Raw genomic sequence first — 15,292 nt, 5'->3', positions numbered from 1 at the left:
ATTTCTGCTGACCGTGTGATTACTGTTGCTGCTTTTCCATTCTGCAGTGTTTTTGTGGGAGAGTAGATTTTGATATTCCATGCCTCACAGCTGAGCTCTGCCTTTTTTATTCCTCTGTGTTACTCTGTAGTTCTCCTCATCCTGTCCTCCTTCCATTTTTTCAACTTCTTGCCAACTAAACCCCAGTTTTGTCACTGTTTTCCTCAATCTGAATGTCTCTGTCTAAAACCTAATTACCACAACTTTTAATCAGGCTTTATATACATACACCAGTAACACATATAATTTTATACACTTTCAGGGTTGTGTTATCTGAATGAATGAATGAATGAATGAATGAATGAATGAATGAATGAATGCCCAATTCACTGCTTTATCTACTTTGTACAGCTTTGTTTAACTTTTTTGCAACTTTGTACTTTGTGCAGCTTTGCTTCACATGGATGCTGTGAGGGTGTGACCTCTGTGTATTTGAGTCCATTAGGTCATAAATGTTTTTACATCATTATGTCTGTAATAGAAATGTTGGACGCCTCCACTTTAACTCTGTATTTTAGGGATCAGCCTCATGTTTGATGCTGACCACACCCACCCCTGAATGATGTCGCCTCAGTCGCGTCATGTGACTTTGATGATATGTTTCAAAGCTAACTTATTGACATTGCTTTGACTAGAATCAGAGTAGAATATAGGCATTTATTTTAAATCATGGGCTAACAAAATGGGTATTAAATGCCCCATATGATTGGAAAGGGAGTCTTGATTTCCATGGCTGATAGCTTCATTTATACCCCAAACAGCTCAATATGAAAAGATTGAAAGTACAATGGTAGAAAATTGCAAGGGGGTGAAGTGACAAGCTTTTCATTTAAGTTATGTGCATGTTAGGGCCTACAACACAATCAAGGAACTGTTGACTTGACAGTTATTCAAGTCAATAACTGTCAAGTTATTAACACCTTTAGATTTGGCACCTTTAGATTTAAGAAGGAGTAAAATGCGTTTTATGTTTTTTATTAACTAATATAGCAATTAGTCACTAGCTTATCACCAGTTCGTAGGGGTTCATAAAGGAACGTGTAGCACAAGAGAACTTGTTGGAGTGACTGAAATTTTCTCTTGCTTTATGCGTGCATACTAATATGGCACCCCTCTTGTCCAGCTGTTGCTTTGCACCAGAGGTCAGCTGGCTGAAAGAAGGTAACTTCTCTATTTTGTGAATAAAGAAAAAAACAGATTTTGACTGTCTGGAAAAATTGGTGATGTGGAAACTAAGGAAGTGCCACCTACATGATATTAGAAAATCTTGCACAGTTTTTTTTTTTGTGGTATTCCAAAACCTTTCTGGTACAACTTCACCGACTCCCAAGTTTCGGAGGAAGGTTCAAGGACCTGTAAGGTGAAGACTTCAGCAACACTTGAAGTACTAAGGGGGCATTCACACCAGCCCTGTTTAGTCCACTTTAGTTCAATTCTAGTTTGTTTGCCTAGAAAGTCCAGTTCGTTTGGGGAGGTGTGAATGTGTAATTGAACTCTGAAGCGGGCCAAAAAAAGCAAACTGTGGTCCACCTAAAAACCTAGGTCTCATTTTGGTTAAACTGAACTCTGGTGCAGACTGGAGACTACTCCAAAAGCAGGACATGAACTGCAGCAGGGCATTTTGGGTGAATACAACATAGACAAACATATGAGTCTAGTGCTAGCGGGAAAAATGACTGGTGGTCTTTTACCAAAGACAAAAGAGAAATACTGGAACTGCTAAAATCTGACACCATTTTGTTTTTGTTTACATTTTGTGAAGAAGAAAGTTGTCTTCTTCAGAAGTTTTCCTGCCGTTTCAATCAGTGATTCTTGGTGAAAGTGTACCACACCAGCTGAAAATGCAGCAAATGTTGTAATGTTAGTTCCAAATCAAACTAAGTCTAGTGGGCTATAAAGTGTGAAAGCACCCTGAGAAACAACTATATTGGTAATCCAACGCATTTCAGCTTGTGGCTTTATCTGGGTCATTGTCCCTGAATTGAATGACCTTGATGAAGGTCGCAAGGCGAAATGCGTTGGTCTACCAACAAAGATGTTCCTCAGCACTTTCCTTTAGCATTTCGGTCTATGTCATTGGAGTCCACTGTAAGCATCTTCTACCGATACTCTGTACAACCAGCTAAATATTACCTTAGCCTGAAAAATGCAAGGTCATAACACTTGGAATATATTAGGCAACAAATATTGCACTCCGAATATTCCATTGGAAAATAGATATTGCAAATACTGATGTTGAGTTGACGATATGTTTGCGATATATTGAGCAGCTCTGGTGTCGGCTATCACGCCTATAAAGGTTGGCATCTAGAGTTAGCAAGCTATGTGCTCAAACAGTTTTAATTAAAGTAGTTATTTTTGCTTAAATTTATGAATGAAGTCCAGAATAATTTCAGATTTGTGAACGTTAGGAAATCTTTTAATTCTTTGTTAAGGAGTCAATAAATATTGCCACAGAAAAATATACTGAGTATATGTCTCTGTTAGAGGTAATAAAATTCTCACTAAAGCAACCTCGGAATGTGTGTTTGTGGGTCGGATTATTTCTGTACTGAAGTGGAAGCTTTATAAATAGGATTTTGTGTAATAACTTTAAATTTAACCGACTTTTTTGAGACAGAGCCTCTCATTGGACCGTTTCTTACCTGTCCTCTCCTCCTCTCGGCTCCAGCCAATAATAAAAGCCCATAAGTAGAAATTTTAGATCATTTTAAAGCGTTATCTGTGTGTGTGTATACGCGTGTGTGTGTTTGAGCAGAGGGGCTGGAAAGCACCTTTTTTTTCGTCCTGCTGACGCCACGACGGTGACTCTGTACGTCTGTACAGGAGCCATCATCATCATCATCACCACCATCATCATCATGTTTACCTGAACGCGGATAGCGGGGCGGACAAATGGCCTAGAAATAAACACAAATAACACCTGCGGCTCTCAGGATCCTCTCACCGTTTCCTAAAAAGGCTCTGTGTTTCTCGACGAGCCAGGATTAGCGCTCCAAATGTCAACTTGCGCAGGTAGAGACATGGATTTATTTATTTATTTTATTTTGGTAGTTTTTTTCCCCTCTCCAGTGTGCCATGCCAGCTTCGCTTGGATGCTCGCTTCCTTCTGTTCTCGCGGGATTTATCGCATTTCTGACCCACTTGTGCATGCTTTATCTCTCCTTTTATGTGCTTCTTTCTGTGGACTGATTGCCCCGTTTGGTCGAGTGCACCCCATGCTCTCCGTGTAAATCTGAGCGTATGCGTGTGTGTGTGTCTGCTGTGGAAAATGAGCGGTGCATAAGGTGGTTATTCCTCCGTTATTTTTCATGCAGAGCGCTAAAATAGCAGCGCATCTCTATCAAACATCTCCTTGTAGATCTATTGTGCTGCGATGAATCGTTATGCAATTTGGTTTAGCTGGAGGGAATGGCGGTCAGTACCGTTACTGCAGTGAAGGTGGGGTTTTTTTCCTGGACGGGAGATAGCCAGGTATGCAAGGTGATGCAACACCTATAAAGGTGTATTTTCACCGATTATTACTGGATTTTCTCGCCACCAAAAGCGACGAATCTCGTTTTGAATCATTTCATCCAGCTGATTTCGGTTATTTTCTTTCTAAAAGAGATTTTTTACGTCTCATTCTAAGAGGTAAAAAAGCGAGGCACAATCAAGATGGCAAAAGGTGTTTGGTGTGTGTGTGTGAATCATTGCGCAGCGCTTTCATCCTCCTCCTCCTCTCTCTTAGTTTCAGCCCGCCTCATTTCAGACGTGTGTCTGTCTTAGTTTGATTCCACCTGACACAGGCAGCTTGATCACAAGCACCTCTTTGATTTTCATTAGCCTGTGCTAATGGTACCAAGACCCCCTGCCAGTCATCACCATAATGAGGCAAACAGCTGCTGATACCAGCTAGAATATCTCAGAAACTGCAGTTTCTTTTAGCTTCAGCAGTTCACGTCCTCAGGTCACTTTATATTATCAACAAATGAAATTAATCTGTCTGCATACTCAAAGGTTACTGAACTCTGCTGGAAAGTTATTAAGAAGACTCCTGCTGTGCTTATCTTAAATTAGAAGCTAGATGTGGCTGATAATAACAACTCTTCAGCAATTGTAATGCTGGAACTAATGATTAGTTTAATAGTCTATCAGTATTTTTCCACATTAGTCAGTAAATTTCTGTTCCCAGTACCTCTATATTGTACTGCACCTTTCCAGATTGCACAGGTGTGCAGACCTCTAACTCACCATAAAATAAAATCAGAAACTGCTTGTGAAATAATACAGCGCACTTAACAGAAGCCAAGCTAATACTTCCTGTTTCTCTCTATCACCTCTGATTTATAATCTAACACACTGAAGATGATCCAAACTTGACCTGGATCATTCTTCAATGATTTCAGATTCACAGAGGCTTTACTCTGATTGTAACAGTGCTTTTATCTGCCGGTAATTTCTTCCCATTTTACATTTGTTGGAGTAACTCTGTTATGTTAGTTCTGATTTTCTCTTTTTGTGGACGTTTGTTCATAATGTTTTGGCAGAGATGTTGTTTTTTGGACAATAATTCCCACTGGTCTCAAATTCTGTGCAGCTGAAAATAGTTTTCCTCTTACTATTTTTTACTTTTGGATTGTTGTGATGCAACAGAGATTTAGAGCAGCAGCAAAAGCAAGGGAGGTGGGTAAGCAGAGACCCTTGGTTTAAGATTGACTGCTACTGGAGATTCTTCTTGCCCACAGCATCAACATCTACATAAACTCTTTATGTAGATGTTGTCAGTGAAAATTTACAGCAAATTTGTGAATTTAACACCTGACAAATTATTAACAGAGTTTCATTAACTGAAAGGGAAGATGTTGGTCTTATTCTTAAAGAGGCTGTTGCCTCTTTAAAACAATGCTATAAAGAAAATTATGTATTGCCATGTAAGTAGATATTAAAGGTTAACTTTCTGTTGGCATGTTTCTGATTATAAGATAAAAAGTTTATTATGCTTGAATAAAATGCATTTATGGATTTAGTTTCATTTTAGTGCAACAGTAGCTGGACACAGCAGTTTTGTAAACCGCTACAAAAACATTAGTTGATGGTTTTCCATAAGTGCAGAGCTTGTAGCTTGTCAGAGGCTAGAGGATATTGCAATTAAGCTAAACATTGACTGCTCTGTATTAAAATGTGAGAAATATGAGAAAAGCAATGGATGCTATTTATTTATCTGCTGATTCTTTTTTTAAACTGTGTTTTCATACTTTAGTCTACACTAATTTACCCAGTACTGCCCATAAAAAGCCACAGGACAGGGGAAAAGGACACAAGCTTAGCTGACTAGCTCACTTTTATTTGTATTTAGGTAAAGGTTTTTGCTTTCGCGCTCTTCAAATGTTATTTTAAAAAGTCAACACACCAAAATAGAATCCTTTCGCTTCATTTTCACCATTATATATTTCCTGTTCTTGTAACAGTGTGTTGAGACAGACCCTCCAGGTTTCAGACGGTGTTATTCTAACAGGAAACTCACTGACTGCAGTTCTGCTGTAAATTAAAGGTGTCGACATTCGTCCCAACGTCACGTCTTGGCGGTCACGGCTTCGTCATCCTGCGCCTTCAAAGTGCTCCGTGTTTGTTTGCGCATGGATGCAGGCTCGACTGTGCTGTAATCTTACACTGCAATTTAGGGCCTGCAGGAATGCAGCCTAGTGTTAACATACCTTTACAGGATAAACAAAGCGGCCTACTCCCAGGCTGGAGCTGTTCGGTGTCAGGAGTCAGCGAGAACGCCGCTCCTTACCGCCATCTGTCCACAGGAAGTGAAAACTTTACTTGGTGGATCTGTTGTTGTTTCTTATGTTCCTGTTTTGGTTCTGGACTTCATGCTGTTTTGTTTTTTCAAAGTACAGCATTGTCGGGTTTTTAGGGATTCTTCAAAAAAAACAAAAATAGCTTTAAAGAGATGATATGTTAATAAAACGTTCATCAATTTGCGGTTTGAGTGGAAGATCAGGAACATTTTCACTATATGTTCTCTTTATCTTGCTCCTAAAGCTGGAAAACACTCTTCAAGGTTTGCATATTTTTTTCTACTGGCATGTTTCCATCTTCATTTAAACTTGCAGTATGTAACTTTCATAAAAATCTATGTTTTTAAGTATTTGTTAGAACTGTCACCATATTGAGACAGTGTGCTATGAAACAAATAATCTGTGAAAAGATTGATCTCCTCCACCTCCTCTGTTAACTGCTATTGCCGTCTGAAGAAGTGTACCAGTTCTAATCAGAGCCAGGAGGATGGTCTTACTGCTGTCAATCATCCTCATGTACTCAACGCTTAATGTGCTAATGGCAGAGAACTAACCTGTCGTTACAGGACCAACCGTTTATCTTCTGTTATCGGTGACCATGCTAACTAGCCTGATCATTCACAACAGGCTATGCTAGCTAATGAGCAGCGCCACATGGTGAGATGAGCTCAGTTTTTTCACAAATTATTTTTCTCATACCGTAGTGTCATGACATAGTGACAATTTGAACATATACGTAAAAAAATATTTTTTTGCCTGTGAGCATTTCTTTTGCCTCAGCTTTTAAAGTCTGAACTGAACAGTTTGACTCTGCAGAGCAGATTTATTAAAACACCTTCTTCAAAGAAAGCAGAGAGCTCCGTCTCTGGCTGTGCTGCAGCCTGGGGTCCTCTGGTTCCAGCTGTTTTACAGTGTGAAGGAGTCTTGTGAGTGTCCTGCCTCAGAGGGAACGCTGAGCATATTTGCAGCTAACATGATTTGCCACAGACTCGACTCACCTTAGTGCTCTGATTAGCAAATGTTGCTACACTAATCCAAAATGTTATTGTAGTATTATCCTGGATATGAATTTCCTTCGCTCCCATACAATGCTGGATTTAAATGTTTTCACGTATGTTCCGTTTGGGTTATGTTAGTATTTATTGATGCGTGTTTGTGTGTAACATTGGTTTGTAATTGATCTGTGACCTGTGGTCGTCCTCATGACTTTCTCCTCATGCTGGAGAGCCTGGGGCTGCTGCATGTTTCCTTTGCATAAATGGGCCTGTGGAATGACAAAGCACTACAGGATGTCTTCACTAAGTCAGCACTGACCCCGCCCCATCGCCTTTTATGGTCTGGAGGGGACGGAGCATTGGGGCCAGCAATGCTGTTGCTGTGACTAATTGAGGAAAGTGTGTGTGTGTGTTGTGGATTTGAGGATGAATGTGGGAAACTGCTACTTTCCTCGAGGCTTTGCATAACAACACAAGCTCTTTGTTTGGATTTACATGCATTAATTACCATGAGGTAAAAGAAGTCAGCAGTTACAGTGTTGCTGTTGTGTATCAGTGAGATAAAACCAGCGTAAACCCCGATAAGGATAAACGCATCAGGACGAAGCTACATGTAGGAAAATATGGCCCAGTTTTCTCATTTGGATTATATTTATGTTCTTTCTGCAATTGTTTTTATTAATGTACTTCAGGAAATCTGTTCCCAAGAAAACGTCTTCATTGCTCTGCAAAAGCAACCATAACCCCTGAAACATCTAACATTTTTATTTGGATTTTATGTGATGGAGTAATAGAAAGCACTGCATAATTATGACACTATGACATTAAAAGAAAACGTGACATAGTTTTCAACATTTTTACAATCCTTTGAAAATCTTGTGATGCGTTTGTGTCAGTCACACCTGAGTCAGTACTTGATATCATAGATTGCTTTACACATGTAGACAGTAGCTGTGTTTCCATTGACCTTAAAATTGCGCAAATTAGAAGTATGAAAATAAATTTGCATAATGGAAACATGACTGTTTTTAAATGTGCTGTATGTTTTCTGATAAAATGTTTTTGCGCCAGGACGAGGTGGGTTTTCAGCTGTATCAAAATTTGTGTATTTCGCAAAACTGAAATGAAAACATGCAGCAATTTCAATTGCGTTTCTTATTTAATAGAAACATCACAATTGTGAAATTGTGATGTTTCTTTTTCGAAATTAGCTGAATATCCAAAATATTTTGCACACATTTGTAATGGAAACACAATACTGAATCTTTTACACATTGTTTTTGTGAAATATATCTAACTTAGTCAGATTGGATGGATAATGTTTGTAAACATCAGTTTTCAAATCTCGCTATAGATTCTCAATTTGATTTAGGCTCAGACTTTGACTGGGCCTTTCTAACCGATGTACATTGTTCAATCAAAACCATTCCATGTTTTTCTCCTGCTGTATTGTTTAGCTTCTTGTTCTGCTTCAAAGTGAGCCTCTGTCTCAGTCTCTAGTGCTTTTTAGCACCTGAGTTTTGCAGAATTCCCCGGCTGGAAAAAGCGTCCCAGAAGCACGATGTTGCTGCTACCATGTGTCCCAGCAGGGATAGAGTGTTTAAGGCGATGTGCAGAGATAGTTTTGAATGTAGGCCAAAGAGTTTAATTTTGGTCTCTTCTGACCAGAGCGCTTCCTTTCACATGTTTGCGCCGTCCCCTACGTGAATTGTGGCAACCTATGAGTGAGACTTCTTGCCTCTCTTTAGTAGAGGCCATATTTATGAATGCACAGCATTTGCCCTGTAAATAGATTCTTCCACTTGAAGAATCTCTACATCTCCTCCAGAGTTACTATAGTCTGTAATCGTGTTTTTACAACTGGTAGCAGCTAGTCAGCATCTCAAAAGCTCAAATAATACATGAACTCTGACCCTAAATCCCAGAGGAGTTGAAAAGATGGCTTCATGGACCAGTCTAACATCTAACTGCCAGTCTAACATCAAAGTTATTGTGATAAATGATAATATTGTTGTTTTGAGACCATTTTCAAGTATTGTAACGGCATAGTAAAGCAAGAGCACATTCTCAAAGATCAATAAACTTTCTAGAGAACATTTAACACTGGAACTGGAAGACATTTTAATTATCTACAATAAATAAAATAACAGAAACAACAGATACAATGAATTATGAAGTCTCTGCAAACAAACCTGAACTGTCTTCTGTGCTCCTTGGTTTTTATGAAGATATTTGGTCGGAAATGTTCTTTAGCAAACCTCCTAGGCCTTCACTGAACGACTGAATTAATACTGTGTTTACCAATTAGCTGACTGCTGTGCAAAAAAAAATGCACTGAATTGTATTTAGTGCAATCAGAATACAGGAATATAAATTAAAATATGCACTCCACTTTCTTCAGTATGTAAAATCATGTTTCATTTTCCTTTCATGTCACACAAATTCCCAATAAACTTCACTGAAGCTAGCGGTTGCAACATTACAAAACATGTGAAAGTTCAAGTAGTGTGAATACTTCAGCAAAGCAATGTGAACATTCATGAAGTTGAAACGATCATGGGACAGATACTCGAAGCGTTTCCCGACTCAGACGTGTTGGCCGCTTGCGCAGGTGTGACTTGCAAACGCTCAGCGTCAGGCTTATTTTTAGTCAAGGTGAAAGGGAAACGGTGCGCTGCCCTCTGATTTAAAACGAAACCAAGAGCAACTAATTGTGTCTCTTTCTGACTTGACTTTAGCTCTCTTTAGAAATGTCAAACTTTTTTTTTTCATGAAACCTTATAATGACTGTGGTCATTTATAAGCTTTGGAGGTAATTCAGAAATAAATAATTTACTAAACAAAAGGAGGAAAATACAGGTGGAACTTAAGAAAGGAAGCAAAAAAACTCCCTCGCTTACAGCAGGTCTTATACAGAACCAGAACTGCAGTGTGAGGAACAGCCAAACTCTTTTAGATGTGGCTCTGCTCATTTAAATAAAGAACCTGAATATTCATGTGTTTAAGAAGCTCCCAGCTGCAACCTGTACCTCAACTCTCTGAAAGCCACCTTGTGGTGAAGCTACTCAATACATTCCTGAATGCATGAAGTCTCAGTTTGAATGTGAAATCCATAAGCTGAGGTATTAGTTTTGATCCCGGAGTGTGTGGAGGACGTGTCGGTGCTGGCCGCTGTTTGTCAGAAGAAAAGAGTCCCATTGAAAGTTGTTGTGAGAGAGAAAAGGAGAAAAGTCCCTCACACTCAGCCAGTGGGAACCTTCTCTTCCTCTGCTTTGGTGGCGGCGAAATTTGCATACCCCTGCAAGCCCCATTCTCTGTTTTTCTGCAGCCTGAGAGGCAAAGTGGATCAAAAACTGAGCTCAGAGCTTGCCGCCTGCCTCCAGGCACAACATCAAGCCAGAGTGGAGAGGGCGCTGTTACACTGGAATCCCAGGCGTGTCGGTCACTGAAGTGGATGTCAGCCTGTGGGGGGAAGGCTTTAATTCACTTCTGTTTAAGTTTAAAACAGATCTCCAAGGCAGAACAATAACAGTAATAACACAGACAATCTGTCAGGGCTTGTATATTAAAAATGGACTTGAAAAACCTATTTTTAGATTCCAACCAAGTACGATAACCTTAAGAAAAAATATCAGTTTCAAGATATTTACACAAAAAAAAACATTATTTAATTATTTGTTTGAAGCCCCAAAAATAATTATTCTTACTCCTGGGAAAATAATACAACAGCGAGAATAATGTTTTTATTGTAATTTTTTTTAGCATATCTAGAAATATTCTAGAGAAAATTCAGCTCTGGAAGCTGAAATGCTACTTGAGTTGCTACTAGCTGGCTTTTGCAAACCATCCAATCCAGGAGCACCTTCCATTTTCCAGGCTGCTCATTGGCTGAATCTTCAAGAGCGTAAAAGAAGAAAACTGTGGACGTTGGCTTCAGTATCAGTGCCAAGATGGTTTCCACTGTGCGTATGAATGGATATTATTTGATGTTTAAACCATTAAGACAGATTTATATGCATTTTTAGAGGGAGACTCAAGTTTTAGTTAGTCTTAACCCTTGTGAATACAGTGTAAAGCTTAATGCTGGTAACTGACTCTTTTGTGTTTTTTAAGCTTGGCATGAATGTTTAAGCCCTGAACTAAAATACACACTTAATTCAGGATATATTTTTCAAACAGTGTGTGTCAAATTCTCTGGCATTTTACCAGTAAAATGAGGAAAAGCTCAGCTGAAGAATATAAAACGGACAGTGGGATGGGAGGAGACTTCCGAGCAGCGCCACTGTTCTCAGGAGAAATTAATCATGGGAGATGGACAGGTGGGTTAGGAGCGGTCTGACTTGCTAAAGACACTCCTGAGGCAGCAGAGAGACCTGCGGCGGCGGCGGCAGGACAGGTGGGAGTGGAGGAGCAGAGAATTAGATTAGAGCCACAGCAGAATGATTTATTCTCCGTCTTTTCACTCTGCTCTCCATTTGGGGAATATTTTTATCATTGAAGCAGAAAATGAAAGTGGACACTGTTTGAGCTATTTGGTCTTATTTGTGTGTGGATCTTGTTATTTGGGTGTGTGTGTGTGTGTGTCTGTATCTGACCAGCAAGTGGCGCTTCCTCTCTCTTACGATTAGTGTAGAAAGGAAGTTTTGGTCACACATAGCTGATATAGCTTCCTGTTTTTGTTTTGTGATGTTTAGAAGATAATGGGCTGCCCTTTAAACCTGACTACTACTCTTTTTTTTTTACATCTTTAAATTCACCAGTGCCTTTTCCTCCATTACTGGTTTCCATGAAGTACTAGTGCAGGATGAGCTCATTGCTCTGGTTTCCATGCTGTCTCATCAGTGTCGTGCCGGTTTATTCAGGTTATATTTGGATGATACTCGCCTGCTGTTGGCCACAGGTCTCTTGTACTAAAACTACAGGCATTGTATTGACTGACTGTGTCTTTTCCTACTGTTTTCCAAAGATATTTGATTCTTTTTTATTATTTTTATCTTGTTATACTGAATATACTAATTGTTTGATTCAGTATAAAGATGTACCAATCAGATATTTGCAGCGTTGCTAAACTCTGATCTGGGGTGCTTGGTGGCGCAGGGGCAAAGCACAACCCACATATTGAGGGCCTGGTTCTCATGCCGGTGGTCGCAGGCTCGATTCCCAGCCTGGTGACATTTGCTGCATGTCTTCCCCTTCTCTCATTACCCTATTTCCTGACAAACAACTTTCAAATAAAGGCCACTAGAACCAAAAAAACCCTGACCTGCTGATTTTGGTTTAATCTGGTTCTGATTGAAGAAAAATAAGTATTTTTCTTACTTATGGATACATTAAAAATCTCCAATAAACTCCAGAAGACACTACCATCTTTTAGTGAACAGCGGCAAGTCGTCCAGGTCCACACCACGTCGTGCAGGCCGTCACACCACGTCCCCCCTGTTTGATATGCTTTGTTTGTTTTGTCCCACATGGGACTGGACACACACCTTATAGAAAAATTCACTTTTGTTCCTTTAGTCAACCAAGAACTCTGACCTTAAATGATAATCTGGAGTCTTGAGATTTTGTTCTGGGTTCTGTTGTCACTTCCTGGATTAAATAATTTTGGAGTAACGTTAGTGAGAGGGCTTATTAATAGCAGTATTTCTATCGACAATTTTTAATGTGCATTTTCCTTATGTTAGCGTTAGCATTAGCTGATGGAGGTGTCGCTGCTCTCTGTCCCTCTGCCAGCCAGCAGGATCCATGGAGAGGGAACAGAGGATTTGATTAGCATCAGAGTGGATCTGTGGACGCTCTCTGTCTCTTTTCCATCTTGAGCTCTCTGAGCTTTGATTTATGGTCCATGTTACCTCTAACATGGCACTAGATTAAAGACGGCCCGAGGAACCAAAATATGCTGATCTGTTCAAACTGTCAGCACAAATTTAGATTTGTTTGTTGACACTGAACACAATTAGGCTCAGTTCCTCCCAAAGCATGGAAGCTAATTCACGGTGGAGCGAAAGAGAGAGCTGGAAGAATAGGAGTGTTATTGAATTACAGGTGATGGCTGCTAATTGGGCCCTCCAGAGAAGGCGCATGTCCTCAGTGCGAGCGTGTGTCGGGCTCTGGGGATGCAGACTTGATGAAGCTGTTAGGGGAAAGTGCGTGCTCCCTGAGTGCTGTGCTTTAGAGGCCGTCCCATCCCCACGGAGGAGCGCTAATGGATGCCACCCAGCCTATGGATGGAGGTGGAGGGAACGGCGGCGGCGTTGCCCAGGGTGACGGAGTCGAAGCTTGAAGGCTTGAAGCAACACATTGCAACCAAAGCTGTGAACCGTTTTACCATGTCACTGTGGTTCACAGCACTGCTGTAGCATCATGATACACACACCGTTTACTCACACACACGCTGTTATTGACGAAGCAGGTGCATGAACACAAGTCAGAATGAGGCCTAGCATTAGCGTTTCTTTGGTTAAGAGTGGGATTAAAAAGAGAGTTTTCTGGAGAGTAAGATGGATAGTTAATAAAATATATTAATTTGTTCTGAAATAGAAAGCACATGCTGGTTTGAGTTGAGATGTTTTTATTTTTGTATAAGCAAAACAATAATTAAATGGAAGTCTTTCTTACATAAAATTCTTTTAAAATGCTTCCTCGTCTCTTGGGATTTCTAAATCTTCTGCACAGATCAGATAATTTTACGTCTGGCTGGACACACCTGATCTGCTTTTACTCCAAGCTTCTGCTAGGCTGAGAAATCCAGAAAGTATTGGAAAGATCCATGCACTTTTAGCCTGAGAGACAAGGAATAAGAAAAAACTGACATCTTTGTAAACCACATAAAACATAAATAATAGAACATGTAAAAATGATGCTTGTTTATGATTTAAATCAGAAGTTGGTCGCTTTCTGTGAGCATAGCATAATCTGTATTTGTTCAATTGTGAATAAATGTTCACAAATTAAAGGTTTAATTTGTCAGCTGTGACATTATACTGTTTTAATGAAGGAAGAAATCATCTTAAGGCTTCAACAAGGATGCAGAATAATGCACAATGCATGAGACTGAATGCATGACAAATAGTATAAAGCGCTTTATAAACTCTAGAAAGGATAAAAAATAAAAGCAGCAAGATGTGCATCATGTATGCAGCACCACAAAAAAGCTTAAAACTGAAATAACTAATTTTGTTACTTTTCACAGAACTGATCATTTTCTGTCCCCTATAGGAAAGTAAATAATAAAAAAAACCACAATTCCTGGTATGGTTTATCAGAAGAGACCCAGCCCAGTTTAATTGTATTATTTCATCAGATTTTCAGCAGGGCTCCATGTCTTATTATCACCCAGTTTGCTCGCCTTGTTACTGCTGAGCTCTCAGTGCTCAGGATAAAGTCTCCAGCGCTGCCATTAAGCCTGCCGCCGTGATCCGTCACTTGTGTTGATCAAAGCAGTTGAAGCATCAGCGTTGCTGCAACAGTAGCACGACTGCTGAGGTGTCAGCTGTACATCTGCATGCGATCTGGGGCAACAACGCTCACTCGCTCAGCTTTTCCAGCCTGTGTAGCTGCTGCTTGTGTCGACGGAGGCCAGAGCTCTATTAGAGTTTCTGTGTGTGCAGTCTGAAGGAGATGCAAACATAACTATGCCAGTCTGGTGTCAGTGATATTAGTTCAGATTGGGGACTGATTTTTCAGTTTAATTTCCCATCTTAATTAAGGATGAAACCTAAGCGAACGCCTGACTGAGCTGCAGTTTTTCTTTCTGTTATCGGAACAGGAGAACTGGCACAGGCGCAAACTCAGAGGCTCCAGCTTTGACGTTTTTGACTGCTTCTCACCAGCTCTGTTTGTTCTGCTCTTTAGTCTCCTGCAGCAGGTCCCTCCATGCGAACTCAGCGATGCTTGGTGTGTCTCACCAACCGGAGGGGAGACGGCGTGTGCAGAGTCGTTCTGCTTCTAGAAGATTTTCAAAAGAGTAGTTTAAAAGTACTATCCAGTGCTGTATTTGTCTTCACTATCTAATTTACAGTGAGAGTAAAAATGCAGCTGGGTCAAAAACTTCAGATTTACACCTAGAAAAAAAAGTTTTTAAAGAATGCACCGAAAGAAAAATACCTGTCAATTCTGCTTTGTGTGTTTTTGAGCTGATGACATCACTAGAGGCATAATAATGGAGCCAATCAGCTGGTGTTAGTAATCATTATGGTGGCTTATCACTTTTCTGACTGATTTTTTTTGATAAATTTAAACATAGACTGTAATTACTGCAATCACTGTTGAGTATGAAGAATTAAAATGAAAAATAGAAAAATAGAAAAGGTTAAAGAAAGTGTGCCCTATGTACCCAACAAATGTGTTCATGGAAGCTTCTCTTGGGAGGGAATATTTTATGTAGATTTCTAACGAAATAGCAAAACAAATAGAGACACATTTAATTTCCTCTTTGGATCAATAAAGTATTTTTTAATTTGAATTTGAATA

The 15,292-nt window shown here is 39.8% G+C and overlaps 1 protein-coding gene across 3 annotated transcripts in view; it reads left to right on the top strand.

Annotated features, from left to right (window-relative positions):
- The window catches only part of zeb1a (zinc finger E-box binding homeobox 1a), a 93,404-nt gene that overhangs the window by 30,038 nt on the left and 48,074 nt on the right, over positions 1–15,292 (top strand). The window contains exon 1 of one of the 3 annotated variants that reach the window (XM_008433930.2): positions 2,809–3,054. The exons of the other annotated variants lie outside the window; for them this stretch is intronic. Within the exon in view, the coding sequence (XP_008432152.1) occupies positions 3,039–3,054 (16 nt within the window). The 5' untranslated portion in view covers positions 2,809–3,038. Of the gene's footprint in view, positions 1–2,808; positions 3,055–15,292 lie in introns of those variants that run through there. 3 annotated transcript variants of the gene reach the window in all.

This window comes from Poecilia reticulata, linkage group LG17 (assembly GCF_000633615.1).
Source record: "Poecilia reticulata strain Guanapo linkage group LG17, Guppy_female_1.0+MT, whole genome shotgun sequence".
NCBI lineage: Eukaryota > Metazoa > Chordata > Actinopteri > Cyprinodontiformes > Poeciliidae > Poecilia > Poecilia reticulata.
Note: the sequence above shows the minus strand (reverse complement) of the source record. Positions and strands in the feature narration are given on the sequence as shown.